General features: G+C 43.8%; 1 protein-coding gene across 1 annotated transcript; it reads left to right on the top strand.

The window, feature by feature from the left end:
- The first annotated feature begins 12,737 nt into the window (after positions 1-12,737).
- Positions 12,738-15,741, top strand: LOC135824271 (uncharacterized). Its single transcript, XM_065337003.1, has 3 exons — positions 12,738-12,827; positions 13,175-13,609; positions 14,716-15,741. The coding sequence occupies exons 2-3, from the start codon at positions 13,217-13,219 to the stop codon at positions 15,739-15,741; spliced, it is 1,419 nt and encodes a 472-aa protein (XP_065193075.1). The 5' UTR covers positions 12,738-12,827; positions 13,175-13,216.
- Positions 15,742-24,861: the final 9,120 nt, after the last annotated feature.

Here is a 24,861-nt window from a genome sequence, read left to right on the forward strand (position 1 = left end):
AAATTGTTAACGTGTCTTTTGTCTTGAAGTGTTCATGTACTTGTAGGTCTCAGTGTTGCTGAGTGTAACTGACCTTCCTAGGCATTCATCCGGTGATAGGTCAATGTAGCGCTAATCCGGACCAGTGTAGTGTGCGTGCGTGATAGCCGATCCCCGTAAGATGTGCAACGCCCCTGTCACCACTTCGGCTTCCGCAATGCACGTTTATTTTTAAAAGGGTGCTCAGTCCTGTAATCTCACCTCCTCCGTGTCCGCTGCGTGCACCCTTCACGAGAATTCCATAAAGCTGACCTAAGAGCAGAGCTTGCGTCATATGCAGCACACCTTTTACCAGGGAGTGTTCCGTCTTCAACGGGTGGTATAAACACCCACGGGCCAGGTGTATGTCAAAGGTGCTTTGCTAGGAGAGGAGTCCCAGCGTGTCGCTAATGAGGCAACGTGTGATGTGTGTGCGTGGCAGCCGATCCATATTTTCATACCACTTTGCTACCTCCCTGGTAGTCGTAGGCAACTGTGTGTGGGTACAAGTGTGGATGACAGGTTAATGCACGGATACATTTGTGATGACTCACCTTTTGACTTATCACAGCAGTTAAGTTTGTTAAGGGCACACGTAACCATAACAACACGTCATTTTGGCAGCAAAGTACCATACATAATAGGACACGCAGCGAACAGAACAACAAGGACAATCAAGGCTTGTTTGCTGCGACATGTACTTCAAGTTTCATGCTCTCGCAATCATCAGGCAACATGAAGAATGGGTGCCAACCATGCCGGTTTGTCATACTGCCACCACTGGCGCTAGAAGCAAGTCATGTGGAGAAAAATTGAAATTTCACTCTTTTTTCTTATAAAGTTCAATGTCTATCAAAGCCCAACAACACCCGACATGGACAAATTTCCGATTTCGCTCAAAGTTTGCTCCTTTTATCCCTAGGTGGACTTCATTCACCCACTATGATAGTTTGGTCCAGAAACGCTCCGTTCTTTAGTTAAATATTGACCAAATTTGAGCAATCGATAAAAATTCGAACTAAAACACCTTCAAACAAGGTGGAAGAACGAGAGTTCACTCCTGTTCACAACAACGCAGCGCGGCCAAACCAACTATATTCGCACACCGATCCAAGTTGCCTGGTAATATTTAGCCATCCAAATTTCGATTGGCGACTTGCTGAGTCCCTTTAACGAATTGATAAATTCAGGCTGTCCAATAGCGGCCATTACGACGGCCATCTTCAAGGGTTACGTCCTGAAATTCGGGTAAACCACCACCATAGTCTGCTACAACACGTCCCCAAGCACCAACGTGCGGTCTTGAATATAGTTATCCACTAAACGTCACCTGGGTAAATATTTTAATTTCGACCTCTCCAACGGCCAGACACGAGCCGAATCAAACCTCTTTTCAGGAAAGTACACAGGAAAGCCTCCCTATACCTTTTCGCTACGCTACCAGCACTGATACATCACACGAGTGATCCTTGCCGTCGCAGAAACTCGAATGAAACCGCCAAGAAGCGTCACTTGCTGAACAACAGCCCAACATGAGGAGAAAGAAGAACTCCTCCCCAACAACAAATCAGCGAAGAGTGAAGCAGACTCCGTGGGCCGCTTTGGCCTCTTCCTTGTCACTACTAACTATCGGTGTTTTTTATTTAATTTTTTACTATTATTTACAAATGCAACTCGTAAAATAAATAATTGGTGTGTATCACGCAGACAGCGATGACGACAAGAGTTAGTGGTCTTGTCGTACTCGCCGTCTGCGTGGTACACCAACAGCTAGTAGTCATAATAGTTATGTCATTAATCACGAGCTGCATGAACTGGGAGTCATTCCTGAGAGCAGTCTGATAGTACCCTCTGACCACGCACGGCTCGATATTCGAGAAGTCTGTTGTTGCTACAAAGGTATTATTATTTTAGAGCTCTGAAGCAGCCATTTGAGGGCTTGGAGATCAGCTGTGTAGATCGGGTTTTTCATCCTAGAAAGTCGTCCGCTTTCTCGTGCTCTTCCAAATCCCTTCTCCTTTCAGCCAGGTAAGACTGAATAGTGCCTACACACGTACATTCCTGTGCTTAGTTCATGCTTTACAAAAATTGTTTTGTTTCTGGTTGCCTGAATGTATATATGTATGTATGTATAACTCATAATCACAAGGTGATCGTAGAGGCATTAATCAGCGAGAGAATTGTGAATGATGTCTCTCAATCCAACTCTATCGTGTGCTGCATGAGAGAGAGCATGCAAGGGAAGACCCGAGGATGATGAAATTGAAATCATAGCAGAAGTTAAACCACTGTTGTGTGCACGTTCAAATGATGCGAACGATTCATGTTTCCTTATGCAGACCCTAACTACCGAACGATCGAGTGTATTTTTGATGGGCATGAGCCTGAGTCTCCGTTCTTGTGCAATCATGCATATGTAGGTTGGTTCTCGTCATGCTATTGTGACCTATTTCATAGATGTTGGTTGCCTTGTTGCTTTCTCTCCGCTCTCCTCTCACCTGAGCCATTCTGCACAAGCGAAGCTGTGGACGCAGCATACTGCAGCTACACTTCAACGCCTGAATGCGTATAATAGTAATACTAATAATAATGAGCCTGATTCCGTGATCGTGTGTGTTGTATTTATGTGTGTGTATATATGTGTGTGTATGTGTGTGTGTGTGTGTGTGTGTGTGTGTGTGTGTGTGTGTGAGTGTGTGTGTTGTTGTTTTTGTTTTATCCCTTAGAGGAAGGAAAAGAGGGTAGCTAACATTGACAATGCATGGCCATCATAAACCTGATCACTTCAGTGACAGTACAACAGGGTTAGCCACCATTGCACAACACGCAATCACCCATGAGCATTTTGGTCTGAGCAGTGTCCCTTTTGACGTATGGTGCGACAGTCTATTAGCCCTGTTGCCAATTGCCGACATATTTCAGCTTTGTGGAGTTAACAGTCACTTTCGGAAGCTGCTGCACAACGAATACACGTTCAGACGTCTTTGTAAGGTGAGTACTAATGTGCCATCTATGTGTGTATGTGTGTGTGTTTCAAAACCCTCTGTTAAACAAATTACGTAATCAAGTGATCCGAAGAGTGCTAAATACCCATGTAGGGCAGAGCCTTGTACACAAGACAGATTGGAAGCTATGTCGCAACTCTGAATTTCACGTATTACTGCGATCATCAGGCAATCTAATGATCATAGTAACACGTGAAACTACGTGAACGTTGCGACACAGGTTCCAATCTTTCTTGTTTTTCAAAAATATACCAACCTAGAGTTTTGATAGGAATCGAAGTGTTCGCATCAATCATTCCAGCACAAACTAACGTTCACACATGCACTATAATATTATCCACACACAGGGAAGGTCCAAGCTTCGCTTTTCACATTAACTATATAAATGTGTGGTTTACTCAATCTGCGTTTAGTTGTTTAATTTTAATTCTGCTGTTGTTATTATTGCACAAAAGATCTTATGTATTCACACTAACATCGAAGTTAGGGTTAAGTACTCCATCTCTTGGTCATGCGCTCCCCTCTATGTTACGTCAAATTACCCTAGAGTGCTTGACTGAATCCAAAATGTCCTACCCCGTGGCATTGATGTCTGATAATCGTTCATGCAGGACTGAATATACACACCACTCCCAAACAAATGCACAGCTTCCATGCAAATTCACCCATTGACCTTTTGAGTATTACTAAGCTGACAGTATTGTGTGGTTTGATATTGCAGCACAACTCTTTGAGTGATCCCTTGTTCAAATATTATTTGGGAAAGTAGTTTCAATTCTATTGAAATTAAAAATAAGCACTGATTATACAGGTTTTATGTCATGTTTTACTGTCTTGTTATTGTTTCGTTGTCCCATGCATACAGCACCGGTATCAGATCAGTCCGTATTTGAAGATGTCCTACATTCAGATTTCCAAAGTCATCTACATAGCCAATAGGGTAGCTAGCGTGCATTATAGCCAAAAGAGGGATTTCATAAACTGCGTGTTCGGTAACTATGATCGTCGTGTTTTCCAATGCAAAATGCGATTGACTGTGCAATTATCGAGCCTGGTGCTGAGACTGCCTGAAAACGTGAATACACCTACTAGCTGGACAAGCACTGGGCAGTTGATGTCACTTGCACAAGAGCAGTGCCTGAATGCCGAGGAATCTTGTACCTACCTTCCGAACCTTTCAGCGACGTCGATCAAAGACACGTGCAATGAGGTCACATGTTTCTCTGCTACATACTTTGGCGAGAGTTGGTACAGACTTAAAGACTTAGCGGAATTGTCGTCCGAGAGTTGCAGCTCCATTGAACATTACCAAAGTGCTATCATTAAGGATATAGAAAAGGATCTTTCAGAGATGATCCCATACTTGTCCTACACGCACCGCTCTTGCAGGCTGGTGGAACTTGCGAAAGGGTTTTACAGCGTCGCAAAGCAAGATGCAACACTACTCTTATCCCTAAAAGATACGCATTTGATCGCACTTCTCACACAGCACTTAGATCATACTTGGACCTATAATCCCTTCCTTCATGTTGATATGGAGTATGGATACAGTGACGTGTTAAGCGATGACACATTTGCAACTCGAGAATGGATTGCTGCCACTGCACATCTCGCAACAAGACATTCGGTGATCTATCTCTTCATTAAGAGCAACCGACGAACATGGAAGGTGGAGGATTACTTCACGGCTGTTCTTGAGTACAACAAGTTCTGCAAAACTTTGTCACTGTCTAGTCGTCCCTGCCTTAATGCTCTTTATGGAGGCTTGGGTAACTACATACTTGGGTCATCACCAGGGTCGAGGATGATGACTAACGTAGATTGGATTTGCGCCATGAAACGGTATGGCGCTGAACTTGCTGCCAGTACGAACCCGCAAAGCTGATTATTATCTTCTTATTAATCCTTCTTCCGTGGAAAGAAATTAACCATTCGCCCAACTAAGCTCTGCAAAGTCGGTCGCTTGCGATCTGTTGATGACTATGTTTAACTTGCTAACTTGTTCAGTTCAGTTTGATTCTTATTATGTATTTATAATTATAACTAAAAAGCCTATGTGGCGATTGAAATGTGATTAACGCAACGATTAGAGTAAGCTGCGCACTCAGTACAAACACCATTAGTAAATCTTGTTTTCACGTATAATAACTTGTTCCTTGAACGTTTTCGTGGCCATCTCTTCAGAAGGATTACTGGCAAATCAAAAGTAATTCAGAACTCAATATAGATACGCACAATGCAACTAGTAACTCATATTATGAGGTCTGATCTATCATGCTAGCTACTCATGTATTGCGCATGTACTTCAAGTTATTATCACCCGTATAACGCGTATTGTTACGTTATACGCCTTGCTTCACGTGATTACGTCTTGTCTCTATTGGACGCATCCACGCATCCATATTCTGGATTCATGTGTTCTTCTCCTTGCTCTTCTTCCTCACTTGAGAATGTAAATAATTAGTTTATATTACCTTGTCACCAAACTAGAAATAGTTCCTGTTGTCTAGTAGTAGTGGTGTGCACGAGAACATAACAAGGTCCCCAAGTATAATGTCACTGCATTCGAACTTACTTCGTGCATACTCTGTGTAGACGTTCACTGGTATGCGTCTGTCTGCAATGCCAGGGTAGAATGTACTTACTCCTGCGTTGTTTTATCTCTGGGATGTTTTGATGAGTGATTGCCCGCTGAAGTTAAATCAATGAAATTTCCAATTTTTTCATCTATTCCGGCCACTGATCATCTGACTTTCAATTTTCATGGAAGTTTTTGTTTCTGCGAGAGAGAGAGAGAGAGAGAGAGCAAAAGAGAGAGCGAATTATAACCTTCCTACGTTACCCGTAAAATGGAGGGGATTTGGACCTAGGCGTAATTTGATAACTATTCATGAACTTAAAATTAAAAAATTCACGGTTCGCGTGAGACTCCGCTAGAAGCCGAGTTTTCCGCATCCGCCGTGGGAACGCCACCACCCTCTAGGATCAAAGGCGCAGATGCAGCGTCTAAACGTTGGGAGGTGAGTAGATCAGACCCACCACCAAGTGGTCAAAGACCGAAATCCTATTAGCTGCATCCATGTTAACCTCGTGCCATGCCACGAGTTCCCAATTAACTGTGGGTCGCAGCACGGCTGGAACAATGTATGAACCTATAGTGACGAAAAGGGTCAAGAAACTACAAGTTACGCTAAAAGGTCTACTAAAACCACCAGTTACTTCGTAATTAGCTCATGCGTTATCATTGCACAAAACTGACCATAACTACTGACGTTCTGCAACTAACTTGCTGTTCTTCACCATAAATTTACTATTGGCTCTCCATCTGAGTCCATCCTTGCACACCTGATGAGCCGGCATTATCTACTAGTCTACGGCAAAACGATCGGCGTGTAAAACTGCTGCTTTTAGCTGATGCTTATTTTCCATCTAAATTGTGATAGTCGAAGTATGGTACAGGTCCTCCCTCATTATAACTAGGCCGATTAGTACATAATGAGCCGGCATTATCTACTAGTCTACGGCAAAACGATCGGCGTGTAAAACTGCTGCTTTTAGCTGATGCTTATTTTCCATCTAAATTGTGATAGTCGAAGTATGGTACAGGTCCTCCCTCATTATAACTAGGCCGATTAGTACATAAACCCCGTAAGAAAAATTTAAATCTGAAATCCAATGGCGAAACGTGGCCTATACAACTGTGTACAGGTCCGGTTACAACATAATGCGATAGTACATACAGTTCGTTGTAACGCCCCTTCTACCAGATCCTTCGAGTGCCAAAACCTTCAGTACAAGATCATACGACCTATAGCAAAGCTTGTTCATGGACATTTACGGGCAAAGAATGGATGCAATTGGTATATTTGAAGCAGAGAACGATTTTTTTACTATGTTCACATAGCCAGCTCGAAAAGAATAAGGAAAAACAATGGTACAGAGACTAGGACAAACGTGACAACTAATGAGCAGGCGCTGCACCAAGACGCAGCAGTGATTTTGGGGCATTGATGACTCTGGCGACTTGAGGTCTCGGCGTCACGGCCAAAAGCACGCACCAAAAAAACAAAAACAAAAAATTCACGGTTCGCGTGAGACTCGGCCAAAGGCCCAGTTTTCCGCATCCGCAGGAACGCCCCCACCCTCTTGGATCAAGGCGCAGATGCAGCTCCTAAGCGGTGGGAGGTGAGTAGATAAGACCCACCACAAAGTGGTCAAAGACCGAAATCCCATTCACTGCATCCATGTTTCCCTCGTGCCAGGCCACGAGTTCCCAATTTACTGTGGGTCGCAGCACGGCTGGAAAAAATCCTTCCGCTTCAAAGCAGGACTTGAACCTGGTACTCTCTGTTTCTCAATCATGGTCTTAGACCATCCCACTATGCCTGCCTGCACGCACCAAAAACAATGAAAAAAGAACAAGATAGAGCTGTACAGGTAAGAAAGATGCAAAAACCCAAGGCTTAACACGAGCGATTGTGGGGGAGAAACTGTCTTAGTATCATACTATTCATAGGGAATCGACTTCCCAGAGCCAGTTTGTGCTGCGAAGATGGCGGTAAAACATTCGTTTTGAATGATTGCATTCTCTTGCTGTGGGGCGGCTGGGATAGGAGAGCGGCAGGGAGGGAATTCCAATCGCTGATGCTGCAGTGTGGGAACGAGCGCTTCAGTGCAGGCGGGGTAGATGCAGGCAGCTGGTGTTGGAGCTGGTGGTCATGGCCACTGACAGCACTGTGCTCGCTGCGAGTTCTGGTGTTGCGATGCACAGATGCAACTCTAGAAGGCACAAGCACAAAAGTAAAAAGGAATTCATGAGAGGCATAGCTTGGTGATAGCTTGTGGGTATTGAAAAAGCACAGAAATATTGCCATGATGGTCGTGTGGATGGCAACTTGGGCGATGAACCTATTAGCGCGGAAAGTATAGATTGTGCGTGAATATACATGTAGACGTGCAAGGTGTGCATTATCAAACTATACCTCATATTGGCCAAATTGCACTGATAACGTTATAAGTCGCCTGTGATTGCATTGTGCGAGAATGTCGGAGTTTCGAAGAAGTCTGTAAACACTTCTTCCGTTAGTGTGTAATAGTGCTCCAAGATATTGTGTTGCATTATTTTATTGAGCCCTCTCCGCTGGGTAAAGGAAAGTTTCCTCCATGTGTAACAGTCCATATTATGTGAACACTACACTTGCCAGCGAAAACCAAGAACAAGTGCTCTCAAAACCAACCCGCGTCACAAGGCCAAACGAAGAACACACGCGCCAATGCTGAAAAACAAAATCGGCCCCACTTGGCCAACGGACACACCAGAGCTGGAATTCAAACATAGGATTCACATTGTTGTCCCCAGCGCGGGCTTGCGAACTTAGAAAAGCGATCCTGTCAGCTTTTCTATTATTGTGTTCACATGGCAAGAAAAACGACACCGCTATGCTACGTAAGTTTCTACGTAAGGTGCTCGGTATTTCACTTCGGCTACGTAAGTCTCTACGTAAGGTGCTCGGTATTAGATCTACCAACGGGTGGTAGCCGCGTGCTGTGCACGTGCACGGCAGACATTGTGTTGCAGTGCAGTCCGTGTTTGGATGTGCATGCGCGAGGAACTTTCTCCTTTGGAACTGCTTCTTGTATGAGCTGTTTCGGATATTTCGTCTCCTAGCCTGGCTTATTTCGTTCCGGCGCTGCTGAGACCTCCTTTCGCGGAATATTACTCAATGACAGGTGAGTTGACCAGTTCCCTTTGATTCAATTGCTTGTGCTGACTCTTTCATTTACGAAAAGTGTGCTGATTTTGGGCGGAATGCAATAAATAATGGAAAAGCTGACAGGATCTCTTTTCCTTTTACGGAGTACTCGATGACAGGTGATCTCTGAGTTGACCGGTTTCCTTCGATTCATTTCCCTTTGCTCACCCTTTCATTTACGGAAACGTGTGCTGATTTTATTCGGATTTAGATCCATTTTTATCTCTTTGCCCTTGTCTACAGTGTGCGAAGAACGCGAGTTCACCTTCTTATTTATTTATTTTATTTATTCACAATCACGTGGCACTAGCCAATGAAATGGTGATGTGGGCGATAGCCAGCCATGGCGGTAATAGAGCTAGAGGGGAGAAAGAAAAAGAATGAAAGGGGAACTGAAAAGCAGGAGAAGCTAGGGCAGGGCTGGATATCAACTAGTATGTTGCATTCTTCAGTAGCTGTGTGAATGTATTGTAACATTGGCAGGATTTTAGATGTGGTGTGTGTGTGTGGTAAGGCTTATGTTAAATGTGTTGTCGAAATACTCATATTCGTTGTACATTAGTACATTACAAGTAAGGCACTGGTCAGTGGCATACTATTGTTGGCAATTCCCAATCTGGAGGGAAAGACTCAAGGACCCATTGACCGAGTTTGCAAAATAAATTCGCATACATTGTATCAGGGAAAATCTCCATTGTGGAGAGGTTCAGTAAACTTGTTTGCTTCATACGAAAACAGCCAATGGGTGCAGTCTCGTCTCGTGAAGATCTCGTACTTGTATGATTGGATTTGTTTCCTCGAGTCTGGGCTGTTTGATTTATTATTTGTGAGTACCACCGAGATTGCACTGCCCCAAATAAAGTTTCGTGCCGCCAAAGCAAGAATTACGATCTGCAATCTGTTTGTAGTACCTGCAAGAATGTGCTGTACATGTATCGTACTTTCTCTGTTCCTGTTTCAGTTGCCGTCATGTTGCTAAAGAAACGTTCAGTAGAGAGGTTCTGCAAAACGAAAATTCGAACGAAGTTTCGCGACAGTCCTTGCGAAAGTGTGTACGAATTTTTGCACGAACTTTGCGTTCTGCACATTTTCGTAGTTTGCGCGGTCCAAGCGCACGTACGCCCTGATCCTATCTCACGAAAGTGTGAACGACAGTTCATTTCGCGTTCCCTGCAAGTTTCGCGTCCAAAGTTGCGAAAGTTCGTGCGAAGTTTCGCACTTCATGACGTAGAACAAAAGTTTGTACGCATTTTCGTTTTGCAGAACCTCTCCAGTGACTCATTTCTTTCATACGAGACGAGTCAATGATTTGGTGTGGCTTACAATCTTTCGCTGTAGAAGAAATCTATTTGTATGTCTATTGGAGAAATAATTGTATTCACTGGTTATAAAATAGGTTAAGACAAACTCACAGAATAAATACCATCGGTCCCTTGGTGTTCGTCCTAAAGAGGTTAGACTGGATATCATTCATACTCACCAAAAGATGTGTAAGATTTTATTATTATGGAGTGCCTTGTTTATCTCTCAGTGCCTCCAACCATAGCCTTGCCCCTTTTATCCTCAGGATCAGTGTAGTTGTTGGAACGAGGTGTCGGATTCAGCAATGTATTTGTTTACATTTTAATACATGTTTATTGTTCCTCCTTTGCTGTGTTGTTTTAGACAATCGTGGACTAACAGTTTGAAGTCATTGAACTACTTCAAAAAGTTGTATCGACATCAACAGGATAACGATTTCAGTGCAATATGATGCAGGATGACCTTATCACGATAACCCATGATTATAAACCATTATAAACACAGAATCAACAAAAACATCTGTGACACGCACCTGGTTACATTTCTCAAATAAATCTGATCGAGAGTGGGGAAATCTGAAATATCTGAAAGGCAAGACAATTTTATGAAATTCTGCTACAGCAACATGCACAGAATGACCTCCGTATAAAAAAAGTATCACCACGGTCCACCACTACTCCCATGTTTCCCCGCAGAAGAACATGCTAGTGCCATTTTCTGCAAGAAAAGGCTTGCACATCAATGCGTATAATACGGTATTGATATGATGTGAAGGCCATCATTTACATATTGATCTAAGACATTCCATTGATTGGTGACAGAAAAAACAAAAAGAAATTATAGCAATAAAAACTGCTTTATGGCAGTTTTCTAAAAAAAGTTATTGTGTTCTAGTCCATGGACCCCGTCTAAAAAGTAAGAAATTAACGAAATGTGATAGCCGAAAATTAAAATTTCACACAAAACCTCACAATAATCACACACAGAATGAAAAGCTACATTGTACATGTAGAAGACCTTTCCCCTCATGATCCTCTTTCCTATGCATGCATGACATGCATGTTGCCAATTGTTGGTGCAGTACAAGTTAAGAGTTGAAAGCAGCATTTCAAGTGTTGTGATTATTGTGAGGTTTTGTGTGAAATTTTAATTTTCGGTTATCACATTTCGTTAATTTCTTAATTTTTAGACGGGGTCCATGGACTAGAACACAATAACTTTTTTTAGAAAACTGCCATAAAGCAGTTTGTATTGCTATAAATAGATGGTTTGGACGCAACAACGTTGTAAATGGCCAACTAACTTGCCTCAGCGCCTCCATGAGCGACACTGACTCACGCTGCTATCTGGTGTTCGCGAGGTCGCGCTGGAAACGAAGCGTCTCTGCAAGTTTGTATCCCTGGTGATGTTTGCGCCTGGAGAGCTATAACTATATGATGGACTTCTGGTGTTCTCTGGATGGCAGTCGTGAGTCACTCAAGTGAGGATTCAACTCGGCAGGAAAACCGCGAGTTCCCATATAGGGAGCAACACACTCTTCCCCTACTCTCACCGAAGTCGCACCAACCTCTTCTTCACATTATAATTTTCACTGGTTTAATAATAATAATAAATATTTTTAAAAATAAATACGTTCTTCTTCGATTCCGCGTCAAACGCGGAGCAGAGCACGAATGACACTTTCGCTGCTCCCGCGACTTGATTGTTCTTTGATCGAGTAGCGGTGGATGGCTGCAGCTGTGTGGAACAGTGATAGGTGATGGGAAGAGAGAGAGTTGTAGCGCGGGTTAGCGATAATATAACGAATAGGGTCAGTGCATGCAACCAATGACATAATCATTTACTAAAAATTAATTATTAAATACTTACTTGTATTGGGGCATCAGTCCTTCGTCGATGCCGGGTCAATCGCTCAGTAGATCACGATTGCTGCACGACACGTTCGCCGACCTGTGAAGTGATTTTATTATGCGCAAGTAGCAGTACGTGACTGGGCGTTGCGCGTCCCTAGTCCTGTGAACAGTGGGCTGCGAAATGTACATGACACAAATGACAATCATTGTACAGTAGCTATAGACGGTGTATTATGTACATAATGACTCTGTCATTTGCGAAGAATAGAGTCAGTGCTTGCACTGCAGTCGATGACTATTACGTAATACTAATACTAGGTGTACACGGGGAATCAGTGCGCCAAATAAAGAAGCACACGTGACCATTTTAAAATGCAGTGGCGGTTGTGCGTGTGACAAAGTAATCAGTCAGCTAAATGTGCGTGTGTACATCATGGAGGCCGTGGCGTGCAGCTCTGCGCACTGCTAGCCGTGCAGAGATGATTGCGATAATTATTACCAATACAGGCTCACTGTCTGCTGCCCACGTCTATCTGTGTCGAATACGTAGGTTTCTGCTGTACCACTAAGAGCTTAGTGGATCAACAGTCAGCCATATAGCAGTAATAAACGTTGATAACGCAAAGTGGATGTACTGTGACCTTCTTCTGAGAGACAACTCATTTTACGCCTACGGTATAGTTAGAGCTGAGCTGTCACGTCTCAGGTCTTCACTACACAGTACACTACTCAGCAGTAGTATTAGTAGTAGTATGAAGGTATAAATCAGTGTTCTCGATCTTGCTTACCATCAGTTCACTTGCAGTTTTCGAATCATCAGGCGACCTCAGATATCCCTTTCCCCTGGAAACTGTAGTTGCACCCCGACAACACCAGGTGCAAGTCTCTGCTCCTAGGTAAGTCTAAACTCTGTCAACACACTGGAAAAAATGTCTTCAATTTGTAATGGTTATTAATTATTTGGGACATTTGTTGGTTTCGTTAATTCTATTGAAAGAAAGTATTATAATGCATGCAATAATTAGGAGAGAAAATCGTGTTTTCAATAAGTAATATTTGAGGTGACGCTATTGCCGATTCACACCATGTACATGTTTTTCCCAGATGTATCTATTGCGCTATGCATTATCTGTTTAGCGAATTATTGGTTTGTTTGCTGGTGGCTGTCTATGTGCGGCATATACATGTAGATGTTATTCTATCCTCAACTGTACTGCTCTGTGTCCGTTGGCTGGGTGTGCAGTTGTTCAGGGAAATCAGCAATTTTGTGGAGCGTACATTGGCAATGGATGCCCATCAGAAGCCTGACGTTCGCGACGATGACGCAACCGAGGTAGCCAAGCCACAACATGACATCACTACTGAGAATACATATGCGATGCCAGAGCTAATGGCTGCTGCTAGTCAAACTCTTACTGGTGATGATAAACTCCAGCAAGAGGAATTGCATCTAGAATCCGCAAACAGTGATGCAACGAGATCACAACATGTATCTGAATATCTGCAGGTGATGGAGCAGGGCCCGATCCCGAATGAACTGGACAGTGTTTCATTTGATGTGTTGCAAGGTACATTATTGCCAATGTTGTCAATTCTGGACATCTTTCAGCTGTGTGGAGTTTCGAGGAATGTTAAGAAGCTGCTGCTCAATGAGTACACGTTTAAGCATCTATGCCAGGTGAGTACCAATGTGCAATGTTTTTGTATTGTTTTGAGACTTTATTCAAATTGTTCTATTACAAAAGGAGATCGCAAAGAGGCTCCTTGCTAAGCCAAAGATTCTTTCTTTTTTGCACTGTCTGTTTCCGACCTATTTTCATTTCATTGTCAACCATGTGTTTTGGAGAATGTAGCTGTTCTCACAAGCAGCTGGTGTCGGTGTCGGCGTCCACAGTCGACTGCGGTGGCTGTTGCTGTATATAATTATCTCGCAGAAAGTCAATTCAATAACATTACTCAGTGACAGGTTTAAACTCTTAAAAGAGTCTTCGACAAAATATACAATGAGCCATTCACAACTTGTTGAAACAGACAGACCGGTACAGGTTTATGAACCAATATCATCCCTTACTCCTATGTTCAGTTTAATTCGCAATGGCTGTCATCACCTATGTTGCCACAGCGCAACCATCTATTCCTATCGGCTTGTTGGGAAAGGTCGCTTTTCTTGAATCGTACCTCTCTCATGACATGCCAGGCAAGGCGGAGAAAATGATCGCGACTCATTTCACCATAGTTTGTGCGCAAACCAGTCCCTCAAAAAATCGATCACGAAGTTTTTTGTTAACAGAGGAAGTAAGTCAGCAAAAAGGCACAAAAGCACCGAAAAATGCATCGCGGACCTGACCCTAGCTCCAATGTCGGTTTTGTCCTTTGTTGTTACATTTCCTGACTGTATAATGATCTAGTTACTTTGGTGAACAGTAGGTCACATATCACCACATTCAGTTTTTCATTTATTTTCCATGATTACATTGGCTCAACATCCGAGTTCAAACTTCAGGAATGAACAAGTCGATTGTAAATGCTACACTACAGCAGGATGAAAGTGTACATGTATTATTAATTTTGAAATATAAAAACAATATTCAAGGGATCCGCGTCGGCATCGCTTGAATGTTTAAAACCATGTATTTACTTACATGTAAATTTACGTCCCTGGTTTAAGATTTGGTGGTTAAAGCCTTTGTTCTTCATAATTGTCCTGTTTGAAACTCCCTGAAACTAATGAATGCAACGATATTTTCTGTATTTGTCATTTTTATGTGCTTCCATCCCATGCAGAAGCGGTATCATCTCAGTCCTTACTTGGAAATGTCGTATATTCGAGCTGCACGAATTCTCTACATAGCAGGCAGTGTGGCTAGCCTGCATCATAGCCTGTGGGATAGCATAAAAGATTTCGTTGTCGAAAGAGCTAATCGCTGGGTTTTCGACCGTAAGTATATATTGCTCAAGCAATTAAGGAGTCTGGCGTTGATGGCGCCTCCAACTACCGGTGAATTCACAAGCTGGACCTTCTCTTGTTTACAGAGTGATCTGATCCATGTAGACTTATTCCTCGTAGCTGAAGCTTGTGACATTCTTCCCAACCTTTCGCCTGGGTTGTTTCAGGACAAAAGGACAGACTCATCTGATGGAGATGCAGACATGAATGTGTATAGAATAGAAGACGTGACGACCTGGTTACAAGATATATGTGGCTCTACTGAAGAGTGCCAAGAAGCTATGATCGAACATTTTCAACAGGATATCCCAAAGCTGGTATTATGTTTACCCTACGTGAACCGTTCCAGGAGGCTTGTTGATGTTGCACAATGTTTTTACAGTATTGCAATTCACGACACAAGATTATTGGCAGCCCTGAGCACGGTATGTCCCTACTTTTGTGAATATGGTCTGGAGCGAATCATTCCTAGATGGACGTTTAATCCCTTCGTTCATTGGGATTTCGTCAGTAAGAACAAGTGTGCTGAACACGAGGCTGCGATTTCAACAAATCATTGGATACACGCCGTCGGGCAGTTCGCAACCAAACATTCTGTTGTCAAGCTCCTGATAATGGGAAGCATGCGGACGGTTCCTATCGAGGATTATTTCATGGCTGTCATGGAGTATGAAGACTTCTTGAAGGGATTGCCAAAGTCCAGTATCCCTGATCGTGCAACTCTCTACCTACATTTGGGAAGTTACCTACAACCTGCCTTACAAGGAACACATTCTAGGAAGGAATGGACAGCAGACGAATTGTTCAAAGCCATGGTGGATTATGGCAAGGTGCTGGCTACGAAAAGTCTCGAAACGGCGTGATGAAGAAGAACGAATGAGAGAAATATGAGCAGCAGAATGCCAGTATCACAACAGCCAGTGCAGTTTTGTGCCCCCATTGTCATGATTTCTGGACGGGTGCATTGCTAAAGATTGGTGAATTTTTCATTTTGTAAACTTCCTTTGTGAACAGCTGTCATTTTCAGCGTGTCTCTGTATTACTGGAACTAGTTGCATTGTGAATGCGAGTTTTGAAAACTGTTAGCGTTGGTAAATGTACGAATACCATCTTCTGTAAACATTCCGACCAATTAAATTTAAGTAATCTCAATTTCGATCTTTCTCTGTTCAGGATCCTCGTTACTTGTTCATTTCCCTGCAATATAACCCTGTTTTCATGAATTTTGTTTCGCTAGAAGAAATCCAATGACCTTGCTCCTGGTAAACCAATCCGTGTCTTTTCACGTTTTCATTGCTTAGAGCTGGTTTCCTTTTCATCATTGTATCCAGTTCCGGAAATATTCTATAATGAAAACTCTGCCACTTTGCTGATGTCTAGGGATTCTTGGAATGCACGTCATCCGGAAGTAGCATATGAGAGGGCTTCGGTCGTTGCCTTCCATTGTGAAACGGTATTTGTTATCAATCGCAGTAAGATCACGGGCATGGGTACTATTCGAACACACCACATAGAAGCATAGCGTAATGCATGAATTACACGTACCAGTACGTCGACCACAGTTGAAATGTACTTTCAACAACCGATCATCTAGGATCACCTTCCTTCCAGGATGCTCTCAAAACAGCCATCTAATAGAAATTTTGTTTGCACCTTCCTTCATAGACAATGGCCAGATGGTTAGAATTTTAGGTTGGGACTAGGGCCGGAGGAGGATGACCGGAAGTTCAGCAATAGTATAAACAGTAACTATGGCGGGGATTTATTCCCAGTATAATGTGCCTTACAGTGTCACTTGAATGCTTTAACTGGCCCAAAAAACCTCTATAATTGAAGTTATAGTGAGATACTAGCGCTGCGGTCAATAGCGGTGGTGCAAAGTACTCTAAAGTAAGTTCAGATTGCTTTAAAAGTTGCTGGAGAACAGGGAAGAATTTTAAGTTGTGGAAAACGTTCAATGGTAGTCAATATGTTTGAGGCCAACACCTGGACTCTGTGACAATGCTTGATCTAGTGGGTGCCTGCGGGGAGGGGGTTCTATTCTCTGAAGTTGGCATTGCTTGTTGGTGTAGATACTTTGGTTTTTCTGTCCTCTGACCTCTTCGATTTCACTCACCATGCAGCCCAGGCTGAGTCTTTCGGAAAATAGTCAGTCCACATTGCTCAGAAAACCCGCCAGAGCGGTTGCCCGTGAACCCGGACAACACGGTGATGAGATAATGCCATCCTTCATTAGTTCTTCTTCAATAACGCGTCAATTGCGGAGCAGAGAGCGAATGACACGTATGTCGTTAGCTGCTCCCGCAACGTGATTGTATTTTTCTCGAGTAGCCGTAGATGGCTGCAGCTGGGTTGAACAGTGATAGACGGTGGAAAGAGAGAAAAATGTAGCGCGCGTGAGCGATAATTATAACGAATAGGATCAGTGCATGCAACCAAAGACATTCGCTAAAAACGTGTATTGGTGCATATCAGTCCTTCGTCGATGCCAGGGTAGCTAGCGTGCATTATAGCCATAAGAGATATTTCATAAACTGCGTGTTCGGTAGCTATGATCGTCGTGTTTTCCAATGCAAAATGCGATTGACTGTGCAATTATCGAGCCTGGTGCTGAGTCTGCCTGAAAACGTGAATACGCCTACTAGCTGGACAAGCACTGGGCAGTTGATGTCATTTGCACAAGAGCAGTGCCTGAACGCGGAGGAATCTTCTACCTACCTTCCGAACCTTTCAGCGACGTCGATCAAAGACACGTGCAATGAGGTCACATGTTTCTCTGCTACATACTTTGGCGAGAGTTGGTACAGACTTAAGGGGGCACATCACCCATAAATTTCATATGGCATTCAATTGACCGTAACTTTGGTGTTTCTCAGTGGATTTGAGTGAAATTTTGACCACACACTCCTGCCACTATGCTGGCCCTCAGGACATGATTTACAAGTTCTTGCGCCTCACTGACAGGCTTTCCAGGCCGGAAAAACTCAAATTTCCGGCATAGTGCTACGGCGTGCGAGCCACCCAGGAGCCAAAAAAATGCATTTACATTTTTTTCACATTTTCGTGCCCATTCTGTCCGTGCGCGGGATCCAAACCTAAAACAAGTCCAGAAGCAGCCATGGGTTGTGGGGTAGGGCCCCTCAACGTGGCCCTGGAATTTGTCACAACGGAACGAGTGGGCGTTCTCTCACGGACTCCCACAGACCCAAGTCAATTTTTGATTTTTTTTAGGTTTAGCACGTGCTACGAGGTCGTACCTTTGATACAACATCCAGTGCTGGGACCTCCACAGCAAGCAATTTCCACAGCGCTGCACACCAAATCCAGGATGCCCTCAGAAACCGGCAAAGACTGCCACTCACGTTTCACTACTGCCTAGTACTGAATCCTACCTGACTTCTTGACACGACTCAAACTTGCCAAAGTCACTACAGTCCATTTCAAAACTATAGACGCGTACCTAGGCAAAAACCGTTATGCCAGCATCTATACCACATAAAATCTGTGATCACTTTGTGCATACATTTTTCCAAATTGGGCGTCTGTTATCCAATCCTTTAGAAACTATATGAGAGTAATTGTGGAGCGATCCTGAGCAATATACCGAAAACTATTCTCAAAAAGTTCCAGCCAAATTTGAAATATTTTAAAAACCCTACGCGTCTATAGATTTGAAATGCACTGTAAATCAACGTCAACTACAATAATCAAGCCACATATCTGCAACGTCACGAGAGTGCTGGCAAAAGTCCTGCTGCACGGCGGCGGGCTTCGCCCGCCGCCGTGCAGCACAATACGTGTTTTTTTAACGTGAATTTTGGACTTTTTTGGACTTGGGGCAAAATTCTGCACACTTCGCGTGTTTCCATAATACGACAAATTGCGCACGGTCTGCTCACATTCAAATACAGTGCTGCCAACAAATGACAGCATGCAACAAAAACATCTTTCCTTGCAAGGGCACATTGTCGGCCATAACTCTTGAACGGCTGGTCAGATAGGGACACAATTTTCAGAGAATTTGCAGCTATTCATGCTCTTTCAACTGACGTAGCACTCAATATGAATTTACAAATTCGATTTTTCAGCGAATTTTTGGGTAGTCTGCCACCTTAAATACTTAGCGGATTTGTCGTCCGAGAGTTGCAGCTCCATTGAACATTACCGAAGTGCTATCATTATGGATATAGAAAAGGATCTTTCAGAGATGATCCCATACTTGTCCTACACGCACCGCTCTTGCAGGCTGGTGGAACTTGCGAAAGGGTTTTACAGCGTCGCAAAGCAAGATGCAACACTACTCTTATCCCTAAAAGATACGCATTTGATCGCACTTCTCACACAGCACTTAGATCATACTTGGACCTATAATCCCTTCCATCATGTTGATATGGAGTATGGATACAGTGACGTGTTAAGCGATGACACATCTGCAACTCGAGAATGGATTGCTGCCACTGCACATCTCGCAACAAGACATTCGGTGATCTATCTCTTCATTAAGAGCAACCGACGAACATGGAAGGTGGAGGATTACTTCACGGCTATTCTTGAGTACAACAAGTTCCGCAAAACTTTGTCACTGTCTAGTCGTCCCTGCCTTAATGCTCTTTATGGAGGCTTGGGTAACTACATACTTGGGTCATCACCAGGGTCGAGGATGATGACTAACGCAGATTGGATTTGCGCCATGAAACGGTATGGCGCTGAACTTGCTGCCAGTACGAACCCGCAAAGCTGATTATTATCTTCTTATTAATCCTTCTTCCGTGGAAAGAAATTAACTAAGCTCTGCAAAGTCGGTCGCTTGCAATCTGTCGATGACTATGTTTAACTTGCTAACTTGTTCAGTTCAGTTTGATTCTTATTATGTATTTATAATTATAACTAAAAAGCCTATGTGGAGATTGAAATGTGATTAACGCGACGATTAGAGTAAGCTGCGCACTCAGTACAAACACCATTAGTAAATCTTATTTTCATGTATAATAACTTGTTCCTTGAACGTTTTCGTGGCCATCTCTTCAGAAGGATTACAGGCAAATCAAAAATAATTCAGAACTCAATATAGATACGCACAATGCAACTAGTAACTCATATTATGAGGTCTGATCTATCATGCTAGCTACTCATGTATTGCGCATGTACTTCAAGTTATTATCACCCGTATAACGCGTATTGTTACGTTATACGCCTTGCTTCACGTGATTACGTCATATCTCTATTGGACGCATCCACGCATCCATATTCTGAATTCATGTGTTCTTCTCCTTGCTCTTCTTCCCCACTTGAGAATGTAAATAATTAGTTTCTATTATCTTGTCACCAAACTAGAAATAGTTCCTGTTGTCTAGTAGTAGTGGTGTGCACGAGAACATAACAAGGTCCCCAAGTATAATGTCACTGCATTCGAACTTACTTCGTCCATACTCTGTGAAGACGTTCACTGGTATGCGTCTGTCTGCAATGCCAGGGTAGAATGTACTTACTCCTGCGTTGTTTTATCTCAGGGATGTTTTGATGAGTGATTGCCCGCTTAAGTTAAATCAATGAAATTTCCAATTTTTCATCTATTCCGGCCACCGATCATCTGACTTTCAATTTTCATGGAAGTTTTTGTTTGTGCGAGAGAGAGAGAGAGAGAGCGAAAGAGAGAGCGAATTATAACCTTCCTACGTTACCCGTAAATTGGAGGGGATTTGGACCCAGGCGTAATTTGATAACTAATCGTGAACTTAAAATAAAAAAATTCACGGTTCGCGTGAGACTCCGCTAGAAGCCGAGTTTTCCGCATCCGCCGTGGGAACGCCACCACCCTCTAGGATCAAAGGCGCAGATGCAGCGCCTAAACGTTGGGAGGTGAGTAGATCAGACCCACAACCAAGTGGTCAAAGACCGAAATCCCATTAGCTGCATCCATGTTAACCTCGTGCCAGGCCACGAGTTCCCAATTAACTGTGGATCGCAGCACAGCTGGAAAAATGTATGAACCTATAGTGACGAAAAGGGTCAAGAAACTACAAGTTACGCTAAAAGGTCTACTAAAACCACCAGTTACTTCGTAATTAGCTCATGCGTTATCATTGCACAAAACTGACCATAACTACTGACGTTCTGCAACTAACTTGCTGTTCTTCACCATAAATTTACTATTGGCTCTCCATCTGAGTCCATCCTTGCACACCTGATGAGCCCGCCTTATCTACTAGTCTACGGCAAAACAATCGGCGTGTAAAACTGCTGCTGTTAGCTAATGCTTATGCTTATTTTCCATCTAAATTGTCATAGTCGAAGTATGGTTCAGGTCCTCCCTCATTATAACGAGGACGATTAGTACATAAACCCCGTAAGAAAAATTGAAATCTGAAATCCAATGGCGAAACATGGCCTATACAACTGTGTACGGGTCCGGTTACAACATAATGCGATAGTACATAGAGTTCGTTGTAACGCCCCTTCTACCAGATCCTTCGAGTGCCAAAACCTTCAGTACAAGATCATACGACCTATAGCAAGGCTTGTTCATGGACATTTACGGGCACAGAATGGATCCAATTGGTATATTTGAAGCAGAGAACGATTTGTTTACTATGTTTACATAGCCAGCTCGAAAAGAATAAGGAAAAACAATGGTACAGAGACTAGGACAAACGTGACAACTAATGAGCAGGCGCTGCACCAAGACGCAGCAGTGATGGTGGGGCATTGATGACTCTGCCGACTTGAGGTCTCGGCGTCACGGCCAAAAGCACGCACCAAAAACAATGAAAAAAAGAACAAGATAGAGCTGTACAGGTAAGAAAGATGCAAAAACCCAAGGCTTAACACGAGCGATTGTGGGGGAGAAACTGTCTTAGTATCATACTATTCAGAGGGAATCGACTTCCCAGAGCCAGTTTGTGCTGCGAAGATGGCGGTAAACATTCGTTTTGAATGATTGCATTATCTTGCTGTGGGGAGGCTGGGATAGGAGAGCGGCAGGGAGGGAATTCCAATCGCTGATGCTGCAGTGTGGGAACGAGCGCTTCAGTGCCAGCGGGGTAGATGCAGGCAGCTGGTGTTGCAGCTGGTGGTCATGGCAACTGGCAGCACTGTGCTCGCTGCGAGTTCTGGGGTCGCGATGCAATAAAGCAACTCTAGAAGTCACAAGCACAAAAGGAAATAGGAACTCAAGAGAGGCATAGCTTGGTGATAGCTTGTGGGTATTGTTTCAGCACAGAAATATTGCCATGATGGTCGTGTGTATGGCAACTTGGGCGAGGAAGCTATTAGCGCGGAAAGTATAGATTGTGCGTGAATATACATGTAGACGTACAAGTGTAGTATCCCTGCCCGTCCAATACGGAAGTAGTACGGAACTAATACGGAGCTTTGCCTGATGTATATTTAGTGTATCTCCGTAAAACAGAGAGGTTCCATGCTGTCCAAGAGAGTGCTCAATACCGAGTGGTAGAGCTGGTTCAAACAATAGGAGGACAGAGGAAGTGTTTTTACTCAGAGTTTCACGCACTAAGCGATCATCAGAAAACAGTATTTGGAAATCTGGATCAGTTTTGGTTTATATCCTCACAAAGCAAAGTGTAAATAGCGGCAGTGCAAAGCGTGAATGACAGCAAGTGGTGAAAGGTGACAACCACTGGAGCTTGGTGTCTCTTACTTAATTAGGTGATGGCTGTAGCTGGTTTAAAGTTCCGAAGGTAGTATCTATTCTCATGGCGACACTTCGACACAAGCTCACTCCTTTTGTTTAGAGAGAGGTGCTTGGGTGCTTGCGCGATTGCCAATTTTTCCGCCAGGCACAGGTTGCACCTTTTGCTTTTGTTGCTGTAGGCCGCTGCTCTGCGGTGTACCGCCCATTGAATGCTGCATGCCTTCCCTACATCCTTTTTGGTCCAGACGTACTGCGATAGGCGGGTGTCCTTCTCGTGTTGTCTGTGGCGGAATGAGGATTGGTGGTTATAGTAGCGTTGTTTGAATGTTGTTGCTGTTAATCCAGTATATTCCTTCTTCTCCATACCTGCGGTGACTCTTGCCTTATATACGATACTCTCCGTTAGACACGCTCCGTCCAGTGGACACGAGTCTTTCGCCCGACAGTTACAAGTCCTGGTATCGTTGTCACCTCCGTTAGCTTGTTTCTTGGGTCGTAGGATCGTGTTATTGTGTTGCTTGATGATAGTGGCCATATTCTGCATGCAACTGTAGCTAACCTTTACAGAGTTCCGGTTGAAGATTTTGTTGAGGCTTGAGCCTTTGGGGAAGTGTTTGGCTACTAGCTGGAGGAAGCGATGTCCAACGTTGGTGGCGACGTTCTTGCTAAATGGTGGGTTGAACCATATGATGTTCCGAGGGCGATTCCTTTTCTTCTTCTTCTTTGTCTCGTCCGTTTTACGCTCGTCAAAATACTGTACGTTCTCCCGGTATCCACTCTTCCTCAGCGCGTCACTGTAGATCGGAGTCGCATCTATGAAGACGTCTTCATCATTGGAAATATCTGTTAGTCTTCTGCTGATCGATGCAGGTAGGTTCTGGATGATTGTAGGTGGATGGTTTGACTGGCAGTTGATGTACATCGGCTTGTCGTTCGGTTTCCGGTAAGGGCAGTACTTTCCGGTGGTCAGGTCCAATGTCACGTCCAGAAAGTCGACTCTCTTCAGGTTTGTCTGTATCGTTATCTTCAGTCCGAGGTTCTGGAATATTTTGGTCATCTCCTTTCTTATTCGGTCAGCTTCATGTCCTGATGCATTCCTGAACACAGCCAGGCCGTCGTCGCGATACAACCCGACGTCTCGGCCGTTGAACACGTCCGCTATCATGGCGAGGGCGAAGGCTCCAACAAGCTCACACACCTCAGCCCCATCATAGCACCCCATTGTGACGTCAAAGTGCTCGTTGTGTCTCTTCACCCAGTGCCTCTCCAAGCCGAACAGCAGAGATCGCCTGGCGTGGAATATTATGTCACCCTCCTCCTGGGAGATGTCCGTGTAGCGGCGGGCGAATTCGACGGATCTCTGGAGGAGGTCTTCGGAGATTGAGGGGTAGAAATCTACGATGTCAAAGCACACGAATATGCAGTTTTCTTTCTCTGGTATTCTTGAGAACCACTCTATCACCGCTGCCGTGTTCCTCCATGCATTAATCTGCAGCTGGGGACGGAGTTGTTTTAGAGCGGTATCCAGTATAGACTTCGAGACTATGCCGATTTCACTCTTTGAGGGATTAATGAGCCGGCATGGCAGGGACCGGGAAAAGTTGTCTTTATGGTCCTTCAGCGTGATGTATGCGTCCTTCTTCGCCATTGCATCCATTCTGTCGTCCAGCTCCAGCGTCGCAGCAATTGTCTGAGCTTCCGTATCTCCGTATGTAAGTGCACGGCGTCTGCTGCATTAAAGCGGCTGCGCATTTCTGTTTTGAGTAAGATAAGATAGCAACGACAAAGCTAACTCGAAGAAGAAGTAGTCAACCTCTAGGTGTGCACCGGACAGAAAGTCATTTATTATTATTCTTCTTTAACTTCTAATATATCCTAGGTGTGTACCTAAGAGAATAATAATAAAAGATAACTCGTGTTAATTGCATCGCGCCTACCACTCGGCTACCTGTTACACAACGTGTGCATTATCAAACTATACATCATAGTGGACAAATTGCACTAATAACGTTTTAAGGGGGCAGCCTACCCATAAATTTCATATGGCATTCAATTGACCGTAACTTTGGTGTTTCTCAGTGGATTTGAGTGAAATTTTGACCACACACTCCTGCCACTATGCTGGCCCTCAGGACATGATTTACAAGTTCTTGCGCCTCACTGACAGGCTTTCCAGGCCGGAAAAACTGAAATTTCCGGCATAGTGCCACGGTGTGCGAGCCACCCAGGAGCCAAACAAATGCATTTACATTTTTTTCACATTTTCGTGCCCATTCTGTCCGTGCGCGGGACCCAAACCTAAAACAAGTCCAGAAGCAGCCATGGGTGGTGG

This window comes from Sycon ciliatum, chromosome 9, assembly GCF_964019385.1.
Source record: "Sycon ciliatum chromosome 9, ocSycCili1.1, whole genome shotgun sequence".
In the NCBI taxonomy this organism is placed as follows: domain Eukaryota; kingdom Metazoa; phylum Porifera; class Calcarea; order Leucosolenida; family Sycettidae; genus Sycon; species Sycon ciliatum.

Coding starts and splice junctions, on each gene's coding strand:
- LOC135824271 (XM_065337003.1), top strand. CDS start 13,217: ATGGATGCCCATCAGAAGCCTGACGTTCGCGACGATGACGCAACCGAG. Junction 13,610..14,715: donor CGTTTAAGCATCTATGCCAG/GTGAGTACCAAT, acceptor CATCCCATGCAG/AAGCGGTATCATCTCAGTCC.